The sequence below is a fragment of the Leptonotus elevatus genome, chromosome 12 (genome assembly GCF_054856555.1).
Source record: "Leptonotus elevatus isolate MCC_2025b chromosome 12, RoL_Lele_1.0, whole genome shotgun sequence".
NCBI classification, from domain to species: Eukaryota; Metazoa; Chordata; class Actinopteri; order Syngnathiformes; family Syngnathidae; genus Leptonotus; species Leptonotus elevatus.
Window position 1 is genome coordinate 18,413,262 of NC_141250.1, and position 25,210 is coordinate 18,438,471.

General features: G+C 38.9%; 2 protein-coding genes across 6 annotated transcripts in view; one reads left to right on the plus strand and one right to left on the minus strand.

Moving 5' to 3' along the window:
• LOC147164872 (plakophilin-4-like) overlaps positions 1–7,502 on the minus strand; it is a 70,115-nt gene extending 62,613 nt beyond the window's left edge. Inside the window, exon 1 of the mRNA XM_086090880.1 lies at positions 7,346–7,502. The gene's annotated coding sequence lies outside the window, so the exon portion shown is untranslated. The remainder of the gene's footprint in view (positions 1–7,345) is intronic.
• The window catches only part of LOC147164873 (coiled-coil domain-containing protein 148-like), a 44,031-nt gene that overhangs the window by 13,565 nt on the left and 5,256 nt on the right, over positions 1–25,210 (plus strand). For 3 of the 5 annotated variants that reach the window (XR_015096654.1, XM_086090885.1, XM_086090887.1), the window contains exons 1-10: positions 9,449–9,540; positions 9,673–9,763; positions 10,272–10,393; positions 14,909–15,012; positions 16,853–16,944; positions 17,045–17,208; positions 18,115–18,210; positions 18,293–18,468; positions 18,565–18,703; positions 22,428–22,634. Coding sequence is in view for 4 of the 5 variants with exons in the window: in XM_086090885.1 (XP_085947011.1) it covers positions 9,712–9,763; positions 10,272–10,393; positions 14,909–15,012; positions 16,853–16,944; positions 17,045–17,208; positions 18,115–18,210; positions 18,293–18,468; positions 18,565–18,703; positions 22,428–22,634 (1,152 nt within the window). In the remaining variant the exon portion in view is untranslated. Of the gene's footprint in view, positions 1–7,673; positions 7,710–9,448; positions 9,541–9,672; positions 9,764–10,271; positions 10,394–14,908; positions 15,013–16,852; positions 16,945–17,044; positions 17,209–18,114; positions 18,211–18,292; positions 18,469–18,564; positions 18,704–22,427; positions 22,635–25,210 lie in introns of those variants that run through there. The other 2 variants (XM_086090886.1, XM_086090888.1) reach the window with 2 other exon arrangements.

The window sequence follows — 25,210 nt, forward strand, 5'->3', positions numbered from 1 at the left end:
CTCACAACCTCAGAGTAGTATAGACTTCTTGTGTGGGGAGCTGTCGCATTCATCATTGCCAAACTGCGATATGGCTGCAATTCTTTTTCTTTTCTTTTCCCCCTATCGAATACATCTTCCAAACCCCCTAGCCAAAAGATTAGCTCCCTCTTTCCGCTGAGTGATAAATGATTTACCATCATTTCCGCTACAACAGGAAATTGTATATGATGTGTGATCACCTGGGGAGTGAGCGCAGCCGAGCACAAATAAGAAGGCTTGGAATTGTACAGGCAAGAGGGGGCACTTGAGACAACAAAAACAACAAACAAACAAGGGAGTGCAACGGATCACAAAAGTCACGGTTTGGATCGGATCACGGATTTGAGTCACGGATCGGATCGTTTTTCGGATCAGCAAAAAAAAAAAAAAAAGAGATAAATAGTACTTTGTCTTTATTTATTTTGTAAAGCACTTTTTCCATTAAATAAAAATAAAAATGAATTCAAAATGTGTAAAATAGCCGTGTAGGATTTGGGAACACAACTTTTAAGTGCAATGTAAGGCAGAAAACATTCGTATTTTTACATGGTTTATAGGAGTGTTAGAAAAAATTGATTCGGCAATATATCGCGATATTACAGCGCGCAATTCTCGAATCGATTCGATATGCGGCCAAATCGATTTTTAAACATCAATTTTTTTATGGGAATATTCAACAAAACGTCTTACTTAGGGTTAGGATTCACACATTAGATATGGAAGAATGTTATATTAATGGAACATTAAGCCTTAATATTTGATTTCAGTGCTGCTGTTCAAACATGAAACAGAACTGCAACCTGTTTGTGAAATGCAGTGGCTCATTTATAAGCCTCAATTTTCAGATAAATAAATAAATTTTCGTACAAATCTTACAGTGTACATGTACAAGTTCACTGATTAGTATTTTCTAAATTTAAGTTTTAAAAAAAATTAAAGATTATTTTCCCCAATGTAGACTTGCTCACTATACCTTATCTTAAGGCTACAGCCTTGTTGTTTTTATCTACAAATAAAAATACAATACAAGCGTTGCTATGAAACAACTCACGTCCGACTCAAGTCCAAAAGGCTTGTGATTTTATATTAAATGCCATTTTAAATGTCATTCCAACAGCATTTATTCATTTTCAATCACAAGTCACGGTTCTTTTGAGGTAAATCACTATTGTAATGATCTTGTAAATGTCTCGACATTTAACAAGTAAAACTCACATTTCTTGGGAAGTTGGAAAGACTTCTTGTTCAAGTTCGAGTGATTTTTTCTCACTCTCAAAAATAGAGAAACGAGGCTGATTTTGCCCAAAATTACTTGGAAAAGTCATTTGGGGTTGGAAGGGGGGTGTGATGTTGTAATAATCTGTTAATGTGTCAAAACAATCAGCAAAATTGACCCGGGAAAAAATCTGCTGATTTTAAGATAATTATTCGGCAGGCATTCACTAACACTGACTAACCTTCCATTTTATTGAATGTGTTGAGTTGGCAACAAATTGGCCAACAAACTCGTTAAATTGGCAAACAAGCAAGTTTAAGAAGCCTATTATCATTCTGGGGGAAAACGCAACTTCCATTTTTTTAATTATTGTCATGTATTTAAACACTGAGGAAATCAGGCAAATGCGAGAGTCATCAACATTTGCATAACAATGTGAATATGACTAATGGCTGCCAAAATGTCAACTAATTCCCTGGTTTTCCAGTGAAAGCTGACTGAGATTCCACATCAAAAGACATGAGCGCAAGGCAAGCTAATGAGGCGTTCAGTGCATTCATCCACGCCGACTCTGTCCCTGTCCACATAACCAGCTGTCCTCAGCAGCCCGACAGCACAAATTGACTGCGCGCAAATAGTTTTTCCTGGCTTGTTGATATCTTAGAAGGCCATACTGTGTTCTTATTTCATATTAGGATTCGACTGCGCTTCGTTTTGGAATGATTCATTCTTGTCTGTTACTCGTTTAAGCTGACACAAAACTCCTTATTTGAGCTTTTGTTCATGTTTTACATCTGATACAACAGGACGAGTAAGCGGGCAATGTAACATGAAATAAATTAGCAACGAGAAATGGCGGCCATCTTTGTGGAGTTATGAATGAAGTAAATTCACAAAAAAAAAAAGTTGTTCATTTAAATACATGACCATGTAGTTCTTCTTTGTGAAATTTTACGTCAAGTTGTCGAGGCAACGCTCTTTGAAAAGTCGAGGTACATTTTTATGTGTCATCTTGGGTATTCCTTCAAATTGTTATTGGTGGATTATTTTTAACTGAAATGTGTCAGCCAAGCGAAGAAGAGTTTCCTCAAATAGCTGACAAAACAAAAGTGTTGATGACGTGTTCTATGTTGAGAGATTATGAAGTTATACTGTTTCGCTCTAATTTGAAGGAGTTTCTTGGACCAGGTTTTTTCTATATAGAGAGTTACGGCGATGTAACTCAAATTTTGACTTAAGTTGGATTTCACCGTTATAGTCGATATTTACGTCAAAATACTTTGTACGGTCATTTTTTTTTTTTAACATATTTGCGCGACCCGGAAGAGCCGGAACCAATATTTCGTGTTTCCGCACTGACATTCATTGCTGACGGACGACAAAGTGGAGCTAATTCAAACTTAAACACGAAAATGTGATGCGCCCGATGGCGAACCGACCTGCCCGACGTTCGTCGCTCGAGGTAACAACATCACAACTTTAAATAACTTTAAAATGGCGTGATTACTGTGGGAAATTAACAAAAAAGAAGATGCCAAGGACGAAAACAAATTCTCCGGAACCCACTATCCAATTTTCAAAATTCTCGTTGCATTGTTCACGGGTGCCCCTTTCAAACCAGACTTAAAATGGCTGTCATTTTTGTGATATCTTGTCACACTGTAACATCTACCTGTCTGTGGAACACCAGCTGACAAGGTAGGTATTAAAACCCGTGACTGGTTGTAACTGCTTTCTTTAAAGTGCTTTTACAACCCCGGTCTCTTCTGTCAAGATCTGGAGAGCGCAAGTGTTTGGGGCTACTAGCTAAAAGACAAAATTATAGATTGTCGATTTACGCGACGAAACGGCTGAAGCGTTAATAATAGTCGTCAAGATTTGAAGTGCTCCGTGATGAACACACCACATCGGAAAAGCACGATTCCCCCTCACGCTAAAACCCACAAAGCAGAAACTCACGATGGGCAGTCTGCCGGACTCAGCATGTCGACCCATGGAGGCCCATTTCACCGGACAAAAATCTATTGTGCGCCTAATCTCTCGAATCGCTGACATGCTTTCTGTTCGCGTGTTATCTTTAGCTGCCGGGGATTTAACCAAAGCACAAAATGAAATGAAATGAAATTCGGGAATGATTTAAATATCCAACTAAAATGTTATCTAAGAACCAAATATGTTACCACTTCTTCTTCAAATAAGCAGCTATCAGTATTGTATAATGGCTGTTTTTCTTCCAAGCGGACTAAACTTGGATCACAAAGTTAACCCCCACCTCAGTACATGTAGTTTGTCCTCTAAAGGAGTTGAGGGGGGGGGAAAGATTCCGTTTTGGAGCACGCTGTGCATATGTGGGTTGAAATAAGAAATGGTATGACTCAAAGCCCCTCATTGGCTGATTGCTACCAGTACAAACTCTTATTATCACCCCTAAGTGGCCAAAACAAACAAAAGTACATCTCCTCAATATCCTTCTCTCTTTTTGAACAGATCTTCGTCATCAAGCGCTTTTTGTGTCACAAACGAACAGAACCTAATTGCAAGAAAAATACTTTAGAGGGTTAAGTGAGTAAACCAAATGAGTCCAGCTCAACTTGGGAGAGAATGTGATTGATTATCGGTGGACAGGAGTGCTACATACGCTCAGGCAACACGCACAGGCTAGAAAAACAAGCTGGTTCGAAGTCATTCGGAAAGAGGGCAAAGGCTGGGAATACTTAGCCCACCTCTAAAGAGGGGGGGGGGGGGGTGGAAACCCACTTTTGATCCCGGTGAAAAAAAGTAAATCTGACATGACACACAGGGGTGAATGCTTAAACCCTGATGCTGGGCCAGAATTAGGCAGTGAGAAAACCCGCCTGCCAAAGACTGCTTAACTGGGTTGTCACTTTCCATTAAACGGGCCGGCAGTGAAGACTGCGGCAAACAATCACTTTTTTTTTTCTTGAGCAAAAATAATAACTATAGCACCTTTTGAAGGGATCCCAGGATGCGTGGACTATACTACAAAAGATACATCAATTGACGTGTTGCATATCTGCAGTGATGATGAACATGAACATCCAACCTAATGGAAGTCTTAAGTCCCTGTGAAATGAAAATAAATGCCTTGTAAATGTGACACGCCACACCGATTTTTTTATCTTGAAATCAATCTATTCTGTAATGGATGGATAGTTAGGGGAAGTCAACCCCTCCAAAAATATAATAATAATATGTTCAATGCCAGATTAAACACAGCATTCTGGTTAATATTGTGTTAGTAGAATATGAGTTAAGCAGCTAAATCCAACAGTTTTGATCAATATCAGAAGGCGGCCATCTTGCCACTTGCTGTCGAGTGAAAGTGACGTCACATTTGCTCAGGTCTCAGGTAACAACCAATCACAGCTCAGCTTCAGAAAACAGCTGAGCTGAAAGAAAGAAAAAAAGAGCAATGATGATGACATTACCGAATGAACAATACTGAGCTCTTTTTGAAAAAAGAAAAAAGAAAAAGAAAAAAAAAGAAAACAGTTGAGCTGTGATTTGTCATTGCCTGCCTGATCAACTGTGACGTCATCTCCAGTCGACAGCAAGTGGCAAAATGGCCGCCTCCCGAGATGGATAAAAACATCTGGATTTTGCTTCATAACTCATATTCCACAAATGTAATAGTCATCAGAATGGCATGTTTAGACTAGCGAGGTCACAAATAACATATTGTCAAGACATGTTAACGGTTGACTTAACAAATGAAAGGTTTCAAGCGGGTAGTGTTCCGCCGTACGTTACATCCACCCTAAATGTGCTTCACATGCTGTTTAAGCCGAGACTGCAAGCTGAAACGAGTCAACAGCCAAAAACATAAGCAGACCTTCTCCCCGACAACTCCTCTGTTGTTCCAAATCGGCACCGTCGCTGCTGTCAGCAGTGAGGCTGCAGTAATAGGAAACACGGGGAACGTGACCTAGAGATTCCCCTCTGTGTGCGTGCGCGTCAGTTCACAGTCGACGCATCTCCACTGCTGAAAACTCAAACCAGCGTGGATTGTGGTCACTTCGAGTGAAGCTGTCAAATTAACATTCCCACATTTGTATGGCAACAAGCGCACCCAGAGGCCTGCATCCGTCAAACAAAGACATGACCATGGCCGGATTTACATAGCATCAGTTCAAGTGACACAATTCAGATTTTTTTTTATTTATTATTATTATTGTTTTGCTTTCATGTCGAGTGAATGCTACGAGCATGGTCGAGGAACAAATTAAGCTTATAAGTCATAGCACCGCAGTATATTTCCACCCCAATGTAGACATTTTAGCCAAACATTATTATCAGATAGTATGTTGCTAAAGCTAAAGCTAACCCGTGCAAACAACTGCCGCTCTGCTTGTCTGCTCGCTCTTTCAACCCTTCAGACCTTTGACCCCCAGATACATGTCAACTTTTTTACAATATTTTGTCCTTTACTAATTATTTAACCTTATTTTTTAAACTATTTTAAAAGCACTATTAAAGTGCAATTTAGACGATAACAGCTAAAATAGCTAGCTTAATAGCATTTGAATAGGATTTTTGTTGTTGTTGAAAATGAACAGCTGTACGTCTTCGGTGCAGAAGGAAGTCCGTCAACCAGATTAATTTCAGACTATTAGACATCACTCATGGTTCTTAGAACTTTGGGGGGGGGGGGATATGTAACCAGAGTCATTAGCCTTAGTTGATTAAAGCCTTTTCTGTAATTGGGGGGCTTGGCTCGAATGCAGACTTCGAACATCGTGTCTGGACTATTCTAATTAATGACAGCGTAATAAATGTGTGGGGTTTTTTCGGCGGCTTAAATTAATGACTTGGAAGGTCTTGTGTTGATGTGCGACAGTTTGACAGCAATATAAAGTATAATGCAGTGTTTACTATTTAGTAGCACAAGCATGATGTTTTATTTTTTTTTTTCCTGAAAAATATAAGTTTCAGAGATGTGAGCAATGCCAGACAGCGTCAATGCTAATTAGCTCCGCTGTTTTGTCAGAGTGGGGCGGAAGTGCACAACAGCTCGCTCACAGACACATTTTCAGAAATGGGCAGATGGCTAAAGATTCGTGCGGTTGTTTAATTTCACGCCTGATGGGTGGGCGGGCATTCCAGAGGCCCAACTATTTGTGCAAGATGTTATTAAAAAAGTCAGTCTTATATAATATGCCCCCTTTAAATCGGACTTGGACAGTTGGACCCGCAGTGTAAATCCAGACCATCATCGACAGACAGGTGGAGAGATGATGATGTGGATAGACACTAGTGGATGGGGAGACAGACAGATGAGATAGACAGCTAGACAGACAGATTGGTTGATAGGTTACAAACAACTGAACTGCCTAGAGCAGATAAGGGTTGGTATGGGCATGTCTGAATAAGTTTCTTATTTTGGTAGCAGCACCTACTGATAAGATATACAACAGCCTGCAGGGGATGAAAAAAATAGGTGAGTGTCCTCTAGTTCTGAGCCTGCACATTGCGACCCTTAGCTGGTTTCAAGTCATGCACCCAAATAAAAATGCGATTTAAAATAAATTAAAATATATATATATATACAGCGTGCCAGCGGTGAAAGTCATTGAATATAAATGGAAAGATGCGCTTATTTCCCGGGATAAGCAAGTATGGATCCCCTCCTCTCGGGCTCCACGCATTCCGGAGATTCTCCCCCCACTGTCGGCTCACCTGCCCTCCTCTTTGCAAGACTTCCTGGCAGCACGCGTTCAAATGCAAACTGCGCTAAAGGTGAGTTTGTTCGCTTGGGGAATTAAAACAAACAAAAAACAAAACAAAAAAAACGAGGGCCCTGAACTCCCTGAAGTAGCCATCTTTGCATCCCAATGGCACGTGAAGGTCTCACGAAGGGGTGTACGTGCTTCTTCCGAAAAGATGAAAACATTCCCCTCCGTAAAGGAGACTTAAAAAGAGACTCCGTTACATTAAAACAACGCCGACATCCCATAAGCGAGTATTTAAAGACTTTTCCGAGGGGAAAGTAGCACTTGGATCCAGCCTCGCGTGCACCGTGATGCTTTTATGTCTCCCGACTTTTCTAAACTCATCATAGTTTCAAGAGAAGACGCTTGTAATAAATACCTCAGTGGGGTTGTTGTTGTTGCTGAGGCTTGGCCGGGCGGCGGCTTTCCGTCTACATCTGTGCGTGAAACTTCATCGTTTAGTCCCATGCGTGTGCGAGAGTTCAACTCGCCTCCATAGCAGAGAGACTGAGTCGAATCGAAGCACTCCGCGAGCTCCTTGCTTCCCAAACAGCAGCCCCGAGCATTGGGGCGGGGCGAGAAGGCAGCGAGCACTTCTGATTGGTTAGAGACCGAGGTGGGAGGGCGTTACCGGGATGGTTGTGGTTGTTGAATGGACCAATCAGAGACGCAAACGTCAGTTTCCTTGGTTACACTTTTTGTCAACCGATACATTGGAGAGGAGAACAAGACGAAGAAAAGCGGTAACCGATTTATTTTCTCATTTACTATCGACTTTAGTGTGGATAGTTTTCTTATGAGGCAGTATCCGTTTGCAATAATTGCCTTTTTTCCACCTCAGCTTGAAATTAATAATAAAAAAATACTGTACTATTCATATAGATAGATAGATAGATAGATGTTGCATGTTTATATGCACAAGTAATAAATAAAGTTGACCTACAGTAATATTTTTACAATTAGTGCAAAGCAAGAATTATAAAATATGGGGTCTTGACATATGAATGACCCGACTTGAGACACAAGCCTTCGTTCGCCAATTGTTTTGTGTTGCGTTCGCCAATTGTTTTGTGTTGTGAGCAAAAATTCAACCCTGCGAGCTGAATGACGGCAGTAAACTCAACCCAGCACCGTTTGGCAGACAGTGATCAAAACTTAAAAAGAGGGTTCAAGATGTTTATTGCCACTCCCAGTTGAAGTTTACTGTCAAACTAACATAGGAAAATTACACCATTTGCATTTAAAACTAACTTTGCCCTCTGCTAGCACACTAAACGCAAAACACCATAGTCAAGCTAACGAATAGCATTGATAGTCTCAATGTTATAATAACTCTTTAGATACAGTTGATACTTGCGGTTCGGCACCCGCGGATTTGCGTATTAGGGTTTTTTTTTTTGAGTGGGGAGGTGTTCACTTCCATTTTCCTGATTTTTCATGGAAAACATATGTTGAGTGTTTATCAATGTTATTTGAAGAATTGTTTGGGTTTCAATATTAATTTTTTTTCAAATTCATTTCAATTGGTGCCAATTATATGTGGATTTTCGATATTCCCAGCCCAATCCCAAGTCGACTGTACTTGAACACAAAACAGAAACATGCAGATAGACAATATAACAATACTCAGAGACATGCGGTATATTCATCATCTTCTGCGAAGAATGACTATTATTACTGCCATTTACTGAATTTCCTGTGGTTTGCGTCAGGAATACATCCGAAACATATCATGACAAACATATCATGTGAGTTGCTTGCTGTGGCGACCCTTGACTGACAGGGACAATAACAAAAGTCAAAACAAACTACAGTTTAATGAGTCAAAATAGTTGTGAAAATCTTTTTGTTTGTGTCCGGACTGTATTACACTAACCCCGGTGGTCAAAAGTCATGCACACCAGAAGGTGTCTCAATGAACTAATGATGAGACACAGACTGTTGATCCTATCTTTAAATTCTATTTAATTATAGTACAATACGTTTTCAACTACCGTATTATTGAGTGTTATTTATTTCCTTTAAAAAAAAAACACACACTGGGGAAAGATGATTAGAGAGACTGTACAAGTGTTTTGACTTATGATCATGGTCACGGGAAAATTTATTGTTAAATTATTGACAGTCATACAGTAAGTGATTACATATTGATGAATTATAATACACCCAATATGTAGCGTATGAAACCTCTGTTGATATGCATCACATGCTTGTGTTGTGTATTGAAACGTCTGAGCAATCTATACCACCTTTGACTAATTAGTGCAAATTACGGCATTCCAACAATGGCTAATTATATAACAGTGTGCCTGTTTATATGGATAATATTGGTGGTGCAATAAAGTAAATGTCTCTCTTCAGTCCTCAACACAAAGGGTGAATTTCAATTATGTTCTATTTTTGCCACTAGGGGCGCGCTTACTTGTGTTTAAAAGCACACTTTGCCACTTCCGTGTGTCCTCCCAGATAAGGATGACGTCATCTACAGTTGACGATTTTATTTTTTCCTCCTTTAAACGTCAAAGGCAGCTGCTCTCTGTACAAACCACTTGTCACTGATTTACCTTTAAACAGGTAGCATCTGTGTACAATTATACTCATTTGTATTTGCCCAAAGGAATGTACTTGTACTCTTTTTTTTTTTAATTGCAAAATGGTAACATTTTACATGCCTAACATGGTACCTGTGTTTATGTTTTTATACAGGTAATTTGACATGAAAAATGCACAGCTAGCACTTGGGAAATGAATGCAGGAGGTCAAACGTTTATCACCAGCTACAGAGCAGAAGATTTGGGTGAGTGATTGGAATTAGTGTGAAATGTGAGCTGGAAGGAATTCCACTAAATGTCCTGACGTGGCTTTGATGCTTCTGAGCCACACGGCTTGTTTGTTCACCTGTTTTTATGGCACTCAGCTGAATTACAAACACAAATATCTTGACACTGCGACTTTGCTCCGCCTGCCGGGCAATCTATTCTGCACTGCATCAACTTGAACCGTGGCCTTTGTCATTTCTCGCTGAAGTCAGTGAAAAATAACTTCTGGCATCAAAAGCGATTTGGTTTTCTATCCTTCCAGATATCCTAATATATAGTACATCTTTGTTGCTCTATTTTTCTGAACAGGTTTTACATTACATTAATGCCCTCACAAGTTGGAAAGGCTTGATGACCCAATAAAAAAAAAGACCTATTTTAAGTTTAACAAACCGTAGTTGCAGCAAAGACATGCGTGAATACCTCTTGTTTCCACTCTCCTGTTACTTGTGTGTTGACCCATGTCATTTTCTTTCTTCCATGCAGACAAACTGACAACACGACTAAAGAATGGCCTGTTCAAATCACACTATAAGCCGGCGGAATATGAAAAAGTGCAAGCCCTGCTTGACGCCAAACGGCTGGAGACTATGGCGATTGGAAAAAGGGTGAAGTTTGTATTTATAGTTGATAACTTCCACAGTAATTCCCAAATGCAATAAAAGAGACCTACCGTATGTGGTGCCTTGAGATACAAGTTTAATTTGTTCCGTAACTAAGCTATGTCTCAGATCATCCTGCCTCATTGAAATGAATGGAAATACTATTAATTCGTTTCAGCCTCACCAAAAACACAACCAAATTTTTGTAAATTTGCTTTTGTTGATAAAAAAAAATAGCACTCTTTCATATAACATGAGCTATAATGTAAAGACATGTTTGCTTCATTTCAATGGATATTTTTGGTATACAGTAATGGGGACATACAGCTAGCTATACATGAAGTGGGAGGAGTCGCAAATGTTCAGTAAGATGCAGTAATATTAGTTCTTCGTGGGGGATAAGATGATATCACTATTAGCATTGCATCAGCAAAGATAGCAAGCCATTTTCAGCACATTCAATTGGTCAATAATTTGTAAAAACAACAAATACACATCCACACGTATGGACTGATCAATATCATAGACTTTTGAAAAATATGAAATTTACCAAATTGTGCTATAGGAGATTTTGACTGGACAACAGTGAGTGTTATACTGCTCATTTGTGTTCAAATATCCCTTACTAGGGTTATAACACTGCAACGCTGATGCTATTTGTTAGCCCGTCTTTGGAGTTTTGCATTGTTTGCTAGCATTAAGCTAAGTGGAGTCGAGGCAAAGCTAAGTGGTTGTTTTACGTACGCTGTGTAATTCTCTTAGTTTTGTTTAGTTTGGTTTGAAGGGAGCGGCATTATTAAGCTTGATGCCTACTTTTTAAAATACATTTTCACTATTTGCTAAACTGCTGCTTGTTTTGAAGTGAGTCGTGTCTACTGCTACCAAAAATACAGAACAATGGCTCAGAACTAAAAGACTAAAAACATTCATACGTCAGGTCGGTTGTATCTCAAGGCACCACTGTATTAGACAAAGTTTTGACCTGAGCACAAGAACAGCAAATTAGGGGGATCACACTATACACACAATTTAAAAAAAGTCACATTTCTATATTATTACAGGCAGCTAAACGGTAACATTTCCATGAGTTTGTCAACCTTTTTTTTTTTTTTTTTTTTCAGAGGACCACACGTTGTTGTAGTAAGGGATTTAAACTGACGTTACATAATATTTAAGAGTTCAAAGAGAGCAGCAATATCACTATAACACACAATAGTGCCTAGTTTGATTAATATTCATCAGGCTGCCTGCCTGGGGTCTATTATAAAAGTGTTTGAAGTTTGACTTAGAGCGCAGGGAAATGTATGTGCTTGTAGCCAAGCAGATTAGGCTGTTCAACCTGCACTGTTTTAATTGCTTAACTGTCGCAGTAGCTTTTTTTTTTAAATTATTATATATTTTTTTTAAGTATCCTTAAAGTTGCCTCTCCAACCTCGCTCGCTGCATAACCCAGATAAGACATTCACATTTTTTGCTCCTGGCAGAATAGCCAGCCCGGCGTTCTGCACGCATCTCCCACAGGTGACGTGACGGAGGGCAAATAAATCACCATGTGTTGCCTTGAGCGCATTTTTGCCCTCAAGGAAGAGACCAGTGGCAGTTTTTTTTGCTTTTAAATGCTTGCCTACTGTTTCGTCTCCTGATAGGATTCCGTCCTTAACAGGAACGTACACATGTGGAAAAACAATGTGTCTTTATTTGTTCGGACAATTGGCAAATGAAAACATTGAAGTGGCTGTAAAAACTGTCAGACTTCATGTTTTTATTTAAATTTGACCATGAAAGGACTTTTTTTTCCATATGATTTTATTGCTGGCCTGGCAAGGCTTTGAAAAGGTTCTCTACCCTTGCTCTCCCTGTGTTGAGCTTGATATGAAATTTTATGCGTGATCCTTTTTCTGACATCATCTTTAATGGAACTCTGCGGACTAGTACAGTACTCTCAACCTGGATTTGAACTCCTCTTTTGGTTTGAAAAATGTGTGTGTGCCTATTGCAACTATTCAGGGAGAAATTTCAACATAATACAGTGGATATAGAAAGTCTACACACCCCTAGGGTTTTTGTGATGTAAGAAAAATGATGGCCAAGATATCAAAAGTTTTTCCATCATTAATGTGATCTACAACCTGTACAACTCAAGTGGAGGTTTTTTTTTATGTTTTCAAGAGGAGAAAAGAAAATACACAACTGAAATAATGTGGTTGCACAAGTATGCACACCCTCAGTGTTAAAAGTGAACCAATGTCAATCAAACTTGTTAAATGGGAGTCTTTTAAACTCAGATGCTTTAGTACCCTTTTCCCTGCCTATTATTATTATTATTATTTTTTTTTTGGGGGGGGGGGCAGAAGCCTGAATACTTTCTGCTAACTCCTGTTTCAAACTGTCCACCTTGTCTAAGCGGAATAAAAACAGCCCCAAAGCATGATGCTGCAACCCCCTTGCTTTTTTGTAGTTGTAGTCTTCTTTTTGGTGATGAGCAGTCTTGCGTTTGCCCCAAAAATTACTTTTGGAATTTTGGCTCAAAAAGTCCACCCTTGGTTTCAATGGACCTTAACAAAGTCTCCCAAAAGAATGTGGGGAGTGTCCAATGGTTTCTATAGGTTGCATTAATGGTGGAATAAACATTTTTTTTATATCTCAAAACTCTTGCATATGAAAAGTGTTGTGTAGACTTTTCATATCTACTACATAACTGAAATACCGCAGTTCTGTGAAATTACAATGTTGGATATCAGATATGTGCATTTGCTCTGATGTTATCGTGATTGTAGGGTAGGAAAGTCCTTGCAGAAGCAACAGAGCAATGAATATAAGCCTACTTAAAAAAATAATAATAATCTCAGCCCTTGAACAAAATATCAAACCCCAGTTTATCCTGATGCTGCGTCATCAGTAGGCAAATGAGAAGACAGTGTTAAAGCGCTGTGAGTATTTTGAAGGTTGAACAGCGCTATACAAGTGAAAGCCCATTTATTACTCCTATATTACTTTTAATCTCTCCTAATGTTCTGCATTCTTTTTTATGCCAGTGTCATATCAAGTTGCCCATATTGATACTGAATCAACGACCTCTGCGACATACTATATAATATTTCTCAACCAATCACCTCTGAACCTGATCTTCAATAATAATAATAATAATGGCCAAAAAAAAGCCCCCAAATATGGCAAAAACATAAGAGCATAAAATGGGGAATAAAAAAAATTGATTGGGTGAACATCAATAGACCACCAGTTTCCTCGATTCAATTTGAGCATGAAACAACTTGCTCATATATTTAAATTGTATGAAATTTGTGTTTGTGCAATTATCTGATCCACTGGCATGTGTGGAAAACAACAACAGTGCAGGAGGATAATTAATTGCTGCACTGACAAAAGGTCTTTTTGGGGGATGAAAAATGAAAACAATGAATATTTTAAGCCTTTCTCTTCCTCCCACAATATAATAATTAAGCATTTTGGTATGGATTTTAATGTATTACTGTAAGTTTTCTTCTTCTGCTTGAATGAGCATGATCCCACTCCTGACACCAATTATAACAGAGCTCTGATGAGTAGTGCCTTTAACCATTGGGTTAACAAAAAAAAACGTTTCACTGGCCAAATCACACACAAGTCACTCGTACGAAAGGTCAGTACACTTATATTAGGTAAATATTCGCTATACTTGAAGAGGAACTCAACCCCCCCCCCCCCCCCCCAAAAAAAAAACCTTGACAGCAATATGTTCTTTGCAGCCTCACTAGTCTAAATACTGTATTCTGGCGAATATTGCGTTAGTGGAATATAAGTTAAGCAGCAAAATCCAGCAGTTTTTTAATCAATATCAGAAGGCGGCCATTTTGCCACTTCACTTGCTGTCGAGTGAAAATGACATCACAGTTGCTCAGGTCTCAGGCAACAACCAATCACAGCTCAGCTTCAGCAAACAAGTGAGCTTTGATTGGTCGTTGCCTGAGCCCCGAGCAACTGTGATGTCATCTTTAGTTGACAGCAAGTGGCAAAATGGCCGCCCGCTAAGATAGATAAAAACGGTTGGATTTTGCTTCATAACTCATATTTCACAAATGTAATATTAATGACTAGTGAGGTCACGTATAACATATTATTGTCAAGAAATGTTTAAGGTTGATTTACCTTTTAAAGTATGTGTCTTTTTTTTTTTTGCTTGTTACGACAATATTAGTGCAGGTCATGCTACTTAAGACAAATATTATCTTGTGTGTTTTTACATACTGGGCCGATAAAGATGATTATGATTTTGAAGAACCCTGTACATTCACCCAAATCACCAGATGTCATACTTTTAAAATGGTAAAAATGTGCTAAGCTAACCATTGCAATACGCCAAACCGGATCAAGCTTCGACCCACAAAAGCAAATAATCTGTAGGCGAAATTAATGTCATAAATTAAGTTAATTTCAAAGTGATCGCCCTGGGTTTTTTTCTGCCCACACTGCAGTTCCGTAGCGGTTGTTCAATCTTGCGGTGTATTCATCTTTCTCTTCCAGGTTAAGAGGACCCGATGTGTAGCCAAGGAAATAAAGGAGTGCGACATATTACGGCAGCAGAGGCAGGTGTGGAGCAGAGAGTGCCCGAGGCTGCAAAAAGCAGAGTAAGAGAGCCCTATTACTCCCAGTCATTATCTGCTGCAGTCTTCTGACTCCGCTATTACACTAAACAGCCATTCCACTTAAGCCCCAACGGCGATCCGTCTGACCGGGAATAGGGTACGGAGAAAAAAAAACGTGCTAAAATGAGGGGGAAAGGAAGACAAACTAAAATGACGGAAGAGAGAAGATTCTAGCATGTTGACTTGCAGTGATGACAACGACTATGAGGATCAGTGGGAGAGATGGAGTGCAATGGAGCTTTAGAAGGATGTGGAATACATTAAATAGGGGTGGGGGGGGTGGGGGGGGCACAATGCTTTGTGAAGTGAGAAAGGCAGCAGGGACCCCGGGGGTGCAGTCTGTTTGCCTGCGTAATGTCTAAGCCACTCAAGGTTAATGATGTACTGCACACAAGCATGAGGCTTGATGCATAATGAGCAACGTCACGGCGATGTGCGTCTTGACACGCTGGCCTATATCTTGTACAATTATACACAGATTCTTACCTCGTTAAACTAGGAACAATGCAAGCGTTTCGCCGTGGTTACTTTTAATTGCACCGCTGGTCAGAGCAATGTCGGCGCGCACGTATGAAGACATTATGGCCCCAATTTAATGTTCTCAACAAGTGAAAGTCATGCAGGAAATCATGTGTCAATAGACAAAAAGCCTCTCCATCTTCTGTATTTATGGAACAGATCACATCTTTGGCCGTGTGCACTCTTAGCTGCACTACAGACATTTTTCTTCCCAGCTGCTATTTTGAAGAAATAATTACTGGTAGTGACAGGTGCTCCAAAGCATAATAATTACACTTAGCGCTGCCTGTATGAAAATAGAACAGGAGATTTAAACGGGAAGTCAATCCACCCCCCCAAAAAATCTTGACAATAACATGTTCTAAGCAGCCCCACGAGTCTAAATACAGTATTCTGGTTAATATTGTGTTAGTGGAATATGAGTTAAGCAGCAAATTCCAGCAGTTTTTATCTATATCAGAAGGCGGCCATTTTCCCACTTGATGTCGAGTGAAAATGTCATCACAGGTCTCGTTGCCTGAGCCCTGAGCAACTGTGATGTCATCTTTAGTTGACAGTAAGTGACAAAATGGCCGCCCCCTGAGATGGGGGGAAGGGGGGGGGGGGGCTGGATTTTTGCTGCATATCTCATATTCCACAAATGTAGTATTAATCAGAATGTCATGTTTAGACTAGTGAGGTCACATATAATATTTTATTGTCAAGCAATGTTTAAGGTTGACTTCCATTTTAAGCAGCAAAATCCAGCAGTTTTTAATCAATATTAGATGGCGACCATTTTGCCACATGAGTGAAAATGGCGTCACAGTTGCTCAGGTCTCAGGTAACAACCAATCACAGCTCAGCTTTAGAAAACAGGTCAACTGTAATTGGTTGTTGCCTGAGCCCTAGACTAACTGTGATGTCATCTTTAGTTGACAAAATGGCCGCCCCCTGAGATGGGGGGGCGGGTGGGTAGACGGCTGGATTTTGCTGCATAATTCGTATTCCACAAATGTAATATTAATCAGAATTTAATGTTTAGACTAGTGAGTCTGTGATGACTGTAGATGGTAAAGTTACATCACTTTGGATTTGAAATCAGCTCAGCTTTTGAGTAGTAGTAGCAGTGAATCTTGTTTTGTTGTGATTATGAGGGAGAGAAATGCCAACACGGAAGTTGGACAGGTTTAGGCAATATGGGGAAATCTGCTTTAAAAATGGCTTGCAGTGAATGAGTTGACAATTATATTTTATGAAAATATTTCTCTATACAGCAGGCAGATGCGCTGACTTCATAATGCTTTATCCACTTGACAAATAGGGTAAAAGCTGAGAGTGAAATGCGCGATTTCATCGAGAGCATCAGGCCACTCGGCATAGAAGACACCGCCATCTTCTCACTCAAAGATTACGGTAAACCACAGAAGCATTGAACAGCAATTACACACCATTTCACCTTTTCCTAATGTCAGCATTCGTACTTTGAAGAGTTCTCCTCCCATCTTGTGTTTAGAGGTGTTCCTCGAGAGGGACCGGAAGGCATTCGTAATAGGCACCGTGGCGCCAGTTCATCAGCTGAAGGACGACTTGTGCTTCAGGTTGGAGCAAGAGCAAGAGCAAGAGCAAGATCAGGAAAACAGCACCCCTCAATCAAACTGGGAACAAGTGCAACATCAGGTATTTGTGAAAATAGATGTGTCAGCACCACAGTATCCTCTACAAAGCTTATTTGAGCTTAAGCTGCAGGACGCAAGTTGTAGGACAAAAGTGTCACATGTACAGTATAGCACAGTACACCAATACGACACTGCACAATTCCCTTCTGCAGCCTTAAATGTCTATCACAGGTTCCCTTTATATTGTCAGATTGAAATTTTTAGGTAGCTTTATATATATTTTTATTGTAAAATATTCTTTAAATAGATTAATGATTAAAAAAAAAAAGAATAAATAAATATTTAAAAAATGTCAAGAGTCCAATTTTTTACGTTAGATTAAATTATTATTATTATTATTATTATTATTAAAATTGTCCAAAAAAATTCCAAAAAGGAAGAGGAAATGCAGAAAATTACCATAAAATGTCCATCAAATTGTCCCCAAAAAATGTCAGAGGATTTAATATTTTAAAAAGCTGAAAATAAAATGTTCAAAAAGTAACTATAAAATGTCCAAAAACAAAAGAAGAAATCCTTAACATTACCATAAAATGTCCACAAAAATTTCCCCCAAAATAATTGAAAATTGGTGGCAGAAAAAGGAGAGGCAATTACCATATGTCCATAAAATTGCCAAAAATGTCAGAAATTTAAAAGTCTAAAAATGTATGAAAATTTACAACAACAAAACGAATCCAAAATCAGAAAACGAAAGGTAGAAGAAAATGAATTGAATGCTGCCTTTTTCTGTTATGGTGCAGCTCTAATTAGCTTTTGGGCCCTCAGTACATTAAACTAACACTAACACACTGTTTCCTTCATCCCAATCTTCAAATGTTTTACGGCTCCAGACAGATTTTTTGGGGTTGTTTATTTGGCCTAAAATGGCTCTTTTGACAATAAAGGCCGCTGACCCCTGTTCTAGGTCAATATGGTAAAAGACCAGCAAGATATCATAACAGCGAAGCTTCAAGAAGAGTACTGTGATCTACAAGAGGAAGTTACAGACCTTGGTTTGGAGGTATGGGTCTCCTTATCACCAGCCATGTCAAAGCAAGTATGCAAATCCTCAAAGGTAAACATTATTATCCGCCCCCCTGTAGAAATATCTGCCAACCTTGGATAGCTTGGTGAACGACAACATTCCAGCAGAAGTTTTGGAATCAGACTGCCCTTATCCAGAGCTGAAGGAGTCGCTGATCCAGACCTTCCAATCGTTGTGGAAAATCCACCACGGTCGACTGCAGTGCCTTCACGAGCACCTGAAAAGAGCAGACAAGTCGGCCTGACATTTTTCTTACCTCAAGTACACATTGACATATGTGTCACAATAATTTGACTCCATTGATCTTTTTGACTTTGTACCTGTTTTCAGATACTGCGGCTGGGTTCCGGATGACCACCTACGCTTCCATTTCACCTTGTCTCAGTACACTCAAGACATTCCCAACTACCGGGCGCTATGCTTGCATATGCTTCAAAAGGTCTTCCCGGAGAAAGCCAAAAACGATCTGGTAATGAGCATCCCATTTAACATCCCGACAGAATTGACGCACCCTGCAAACCTTAGTTACCAAAAAAAAACAACTCCAAACCAATTAAGGCAGTCATTTAAACCTCTAAATGAAACTAAAACAGCACGGCCGCTAAAAAGTTATGCATTAATTGAAAGTAGAGCTGCAGTAATTTTGCACTTTCTCCTCTTTATGCAGCTAATTAATGTAGCGAGGATATCTTGGTTATAATGGCCATATTTAGCTTTTTCATTTTGCGGAAATTATTTTCATTTCTAAAGCAATTACAGTTGTAATGTCACACACCCTCGGGGATGCGCACACACCAGTTTGGGAATCCCTCATCTGCAATATACACAATATAGTCACAGCATTTGTACTCCAAAGGTTGTTTTTAGCTTTTAGCTACATAACAGAAGGGCAAAAATGATAGAAACAACAACATTTTGTTAAAATGAATATCTGACAGTAACTGACCATTAGCATCAGCATCAGCATCAAATTGTTGCTTTTTATAACTCTCTCATTAGACTGCATGAAGATCAACGTTGTTGTCATTTTAAATGCATATTAGTCCCAGCAGGTTGTCACAGGCTAACGGACGAGTTGCTTGCATCATGGCTTAGTGTCACCATGACAACAGTCTTTTCTCGCTGTCTCACACACACACACCCAGAGACCACCTCATATCACATTCGCCCGCCCTGGATGCTACATTTAGATGCTGAGTTCAGCCCGGGGTGGGGGTGGGGGTGGGAGTTTAGTTGTGTGGAAGAAAATGTCAAGCCAGACACTGTCAAGTGCCATGCCCATTAGTAGTCATTTAGATGGCTTCTATGTTAAGACATTGCATATTAGCTGCCAATGTATCTACTGTATGTATGTATTTGGATTTCTGTAGCGGAAGTGAGCGCTGTGCTTGTTACCTGTCAAATAGGAGACAAAACAGAGCAAGACTAAACTAATTGCAATTAGAATGTTCATTTTGTTCCAAATGAAAAAAGAAGACCCCCCCCCCCCCCCCACCCTGCAAAATGTATGCTACATTGCTCTTCTAATCCCACAATTTGCCATACCAAGACTTGAGTACATTTCAAAGTGTGCTTTCAATCAAGCATTTAATTACTCTGCAATTTAATAAACGGACTGAATGAAAGCCATGACTTTTGAGCTCATATTCGCCAACTTTGAATACCTCATCAAAGGTGAGTGTCGCTTTCCCTTTGCTCGTTTGTGAGGTATTATCCTCAATTGCTCTTAGCCGTGCCCTCGTGACAAGTAGGCCTGCAAAGCGGTGGCCGGATCGTGGAGTAATTTCCTCATAAGGTTCCGTGTCGGGCTTAAGACTAACCACCTTGAGTCTATCAAGGGAGCCATTTTTATCTCCCCTCCTTGCATGGCGCAGTCTTCATGGAGACATGACTCCGCGTCTAGCTTTAGACCCTATCATGTGGCTCCGTGTAGAACTCTAAAAAAAATATATTTAAAAAATGTCGATTTATTTTAACATAGTTTTATTTCTTAAATAAAATATTTACTTTGAATGAATTCATGATTTTGATTTAAAAAATGAATAATTATAATAAAAAAATGTCAGTCCAAATTTTGAAAATGAAAACATAATTTTTTTAAATGACCTAAAAGTCTACAAAAGGTGCTCATAAAAAGTACAAAAAGGAAGGGAAAAACGCAGAAAATTACCATAAAATTGCCATGAAATTGCCAAAAATTAATGAAACATTCAAAAAGTAAACATAAAATTTCCCAAAACATAATTAGGCAGAAAATTACCCTAAAATGTCTTCCACCAATTTCCACCCAAAAAAGTCAGATAATTGATTTTTAAAAGGCAGAAAAGAAAACCTTCAAAAAGTATCCATACAATGTCCAAAAATAAAATAAGAAATCCAGAAATCACCATAAAATGTCCACAAAATTGCCCAAAAAGTCAGAAATTTTATATAAAAAAAGGCAGGATAGAAAATGTTCAAAAGTAACCATAAAACGTCCCAAACCAAAAGAAATCCTGAAAATTATCATAAAGTGCCCACAAAATTGCAAAAAATGTCAGAGAATTGTAGCATCAAAGGCAGAAAAAATGTCAAAAATTAAAAAAAATGAAAAAGTAAGAAGAGAGGCATTAAATTACCATACATCCACAAAAAATAAATAAATCCAAAAACAAGACGGAAGGTAGAAGAAAATGGATCGTAAAGTATTGGATGCTACATGGCTCTTGACAGTAAAGGTTGCTGACCCCTGTAGCCCAATTTAATACAGTTCCGATTAGTCAATAAGAAAGTGGGTAAAAGAATTAAGGACAAAGGGTGGGATCTTCCACAAGCTTTGACACTTTAATACATTAATAAACATGATTTGCTTCACAGCCTCTGGCGCTTGTGTTCCATTTGGCAGGCCCGTCGCTTGACTCATTTTCACTAAAGCCAGTCAGCCGTCTAATGCCTTCCCACCATCAGTTAGCTGCTATTAGCCCACAGATGAATATCATTCCCTGTGTTCCGCAAAAGCAGCCAAGGGATGCAGCCACAGTGAGTCCTGACACAATGATGAATAGCATGTGGCGGCCCTCACGCTGAAAAGAACTGCGTTTCTGCAGGACATTTCACAGCCAGGAAAGAGAGAGAGAGACTTTTATTTGTATTTATTCACTGGCCTGGCTCAAATGGAGAAAGACTTTTCCCTATGGTCCTACTGCCTTTATCGCAGACTGTATGTCTTGTAGAATTGCTGTAAAAGTGTTTGCATCAATTTAGCACCAGGCCCCAGATGGAAACTTGGTGAAGCACTCTATTTCAGAGTGACGTTCATCTACTGTTCTCTGAGTTTCTCCAAGTACAGCGGTCAAAAAAACACTTGAAAGTCGCAATGCTTGTTTCCAGGAATTAGTAAGAGACTTCGCCATTACTTTGGGAGCCTTCACTCCACAACCTCTGGAACTCAAGTCTCGACTAAAATGGGTGATGCTGCTTTCATGGACATTTTCAAAAACTCCTCACGCACCATCTGTTCGCTGAAGCATATATTCAACAAATGAATTTTAAGTGAAATTTCGTTAGGCGTCCTTGGCTCCTTTGAGCGGCGATATTACTCACAAAAGGTGAAATGATGAACCTAAAATATACCATAAGCTTTACAGGTGAACTTAACTCATTCACTCGCAGCCATTTTCACTTAAGCAACCCCCTTCGCTCCCGGCTGTTTTACTGGATTTTGACAGATTTTGCGATATTGCTATTGCTATATAAACATGGAACCTACCAAAAGAAAGATTAGAGTCTCTTCTTTCATCAGGAAAAAAAAAACATATTTTTGTATCTGTTTCCGTTTTGCAGCAATTAGCATTAGAATATAGCTAAGTTTCATCATTAGTCACAAATCTGTTTAAAACAGTCAGGGAAAGAGCTTTTTGCAACATGGTCCTGGTTGAGCTCTTATACTCTGCTGCCACCTGCTGGCCGTTTTTGTAATAACTACCATTGCTTCAAGCATTCTCTTCAGTTCAGAGTCTGCATTAAAACTTTCTGTATGCTCTTGCATAAATAAATAAAAATATATATAAATACGTCTTTGGGAGCACGGCGATATTTAAAATAGAACGTATTTATATGTTTTTGGGAGCAAATTCGTTTTTTTTTTATTGCTAACATTATTCAGCAGCGCCCTTATGTCACAACATTGTCTACCCCACCCCACTTTCTCCCAGATGGAGCACGAGCGTGCGTTGGCCAGGCAGCGCTTCACACAGACTCAGATTAAGGTCCTGACCCAGCAGTGGCAGCAGGACCAGGAAGAGCTCCTGGCTAAAGCCTTGGCCACCCTGCAGGAGGCGAGGGATGCCTACCAGGAGGAGTTGGAGCTCCAAAGAGACCGCGAGCATCAGCAGGACATTTGCTTCCGCCTCAGAGAAAAAGTAGGTCTATAGGACAGAAATCATTAATTGAGTATGTTGGCGCGATGTTGGTGAGCGTATTTAAGTTAGAGCGTATTATAATAATAGCAGTCATTATTCAACAAACGGTAACAAAAATGGTTTGTGCGGGTCATTAAAAAGCATTCAAAGTCATGAAATGGATTTTGCTCAAATTAAATCTCTAAGAAGCGTTAAATACGATGTTGAGAGGCATTAAGAATTTTATTACAATTGTTCATAATTTATTTACATACAACGTTGTGTAAATGAGTCACTATAACACAATTTAGCAATAATAAATGTGATTTTAAAAATTATGATGTATTTTTGGGGACTGATGACTAGTAGTAAGAGTAATTTGTAGTAGTAGTAGTAGAGTAACAAAATGGAGTCCACCAGTTTGCTCAATTTGGAAATATTTTTTAGGGTTGACTTCCCTTTGATTTTCCATCAGGAAAACAAAGTATATTTCTGTCCGTTTCCGTTTTATAGCAATTAGCATTAGAATATAGCTAAGTTTCATCATTATTCACAGATCTGTTTAAAACAGTGTGTGAGGGTGTGGGGGTGGGGGGGGGGGGGGGTTGCAACAGGGCCCTGGTTGATCTCTTATACTCTGCTGCCACCTGCTGGACGTTTTTTGTAATAACTACCAATGCTTCAATCATTCTCTTCAGTTCACAGTCTGCATTGAAGCTTTCTGTATGTTTTGGAGAGAGAAAAAACTTTACAAACCTATAAATACGTCTTTGGGAGCGTTGTAATGTGTATAAAAACGTATTTATACGTTATTGGAGCAAATTAGTTAATTGTGGCATTTAAGCACAAACTGAATGTTAAGTTTATGTTAAAACTAATTTAGAATCGGTATATATTATTATTGTCTGAACATTTTGCACAGGATCTTTTTTAAATAATTGTTTTGGGGGGTTTATTAGCTTAAAATTTATTAAAATTTTAATCGTCCTGAATGACTGAATTTTTAAAAAATATTTGGGCCATATTGCTTATCTACTTCATGCTAATTGTTGCTTATAATCAGGCTGCCATTTTTCTTGTTTTTGTTCATTACCTCTTTTGTATGTTTTTGTTTTTTTGCCCTTTGCTTTCATTTACTCCCACTTTTTTCACACTTTCGAGATGCTTCAATAAGTAAAAAGGTTTTATTAGATAGTAAACAAAGCCCGTGGGTGTTCAAGTGGGAAAGCAACAACAAACGAAGACAAAAGGTGTACAAGGTATGCAATATTATTTGGAACTCAAAGACACATTTCAGAGGCTTGTTGAAAACATCTCATCTGATCTCACATCACATCTCTGATCAGGATCATAATAAATAATGAAACTCTGAAATCTTAGTACAAGTGGCCAAAACGTTTGCAGACAACATCAAGTCTCCTAAAATGCTTTTCACTCGATGTCTTCCGGGGCTGCTTTTCTACACTTTTCATCATCTTTAATTTTTGTCAGTTTGAAGTTATTTCAGTGACAACAATTGTAGGCGGTTGATGACTTTGAAGGATGCTCCGGCTCCTCTCGTTGCCATTGTACTTTTATTTCATCCCTTTAACAATTTTGTCACTCATGAGTCACTGACTTATTCGTACGCGTGTGAGTAACTCCAGTAGGCGTGACACTTGTAATCTTTGTCGATGTTCATAATTGGCAATTTTGCTTTCGCGCCTTCCTGAACTGATTCACTCCATTATACCATGTAAAGTCTGTCAATTAGACACGCAATAGAAAGTTCTAAAAGCTGCTGTGACTGAAGACGTCAACGGTACAATTAAGGTTTTGTACAGGCTGCGGAGCACAGATAATAAAAATAAAAAAACGAAGGCCAGCATTCTTTTGTTCCTTTGACAGTCTTTACACTGCTGCATAAAAGAACACTGACGGCTTCCCTTTATTTCATACAACATTGCATTATAGAGAATTAATACGTTAGGCTCTTCAGGGTCGCTTTGTTGCCTTTGTGCGCTCTGAATTAAATGTAGACACGCGCATTACATTTAAAAACTGCTCTTTTTACAGCAGATTCCAATCTTCAAGCTACAGTAGTTGACCGGCACGTAGACGCTGGCTAATTGTGGCAAAGGGGGTGTTTATTTACACAAGTGCAGATATCTGGCAGATGATGTAAAAAATATATATATGTTGCCATATTACAATATATGTCAAGTTAAAGTGGTGTTTAAAACAAACTGGAAAGCACTGTTGTGGAGACATTCAACAATGATGCAGTAAAGTTATGCAGCACTGCATTTAATCAGGTGTGCTTGTAAATTATTTGTATGTATTTTTATTATGTATTATATATTTTTTTTACAATGTTTAATTGATACCTCTGAGCGCCAGTCAAATTTGCATTATTATTATTTGTGCAGGCTGGTTTTTTTTCACAGCTCATGAATTTATTATTATTATAATGAATACAAAATTCCACAATTAATATTTTTATATATACAGTAATCAGATATTTTTTTTATGAAGGAACTTTATATGTAAAATATAAAATAACCGTTTTTTTTTCATATTCACATATTTAAAAAAAAAAGAAAAAAGAAAGAAATACT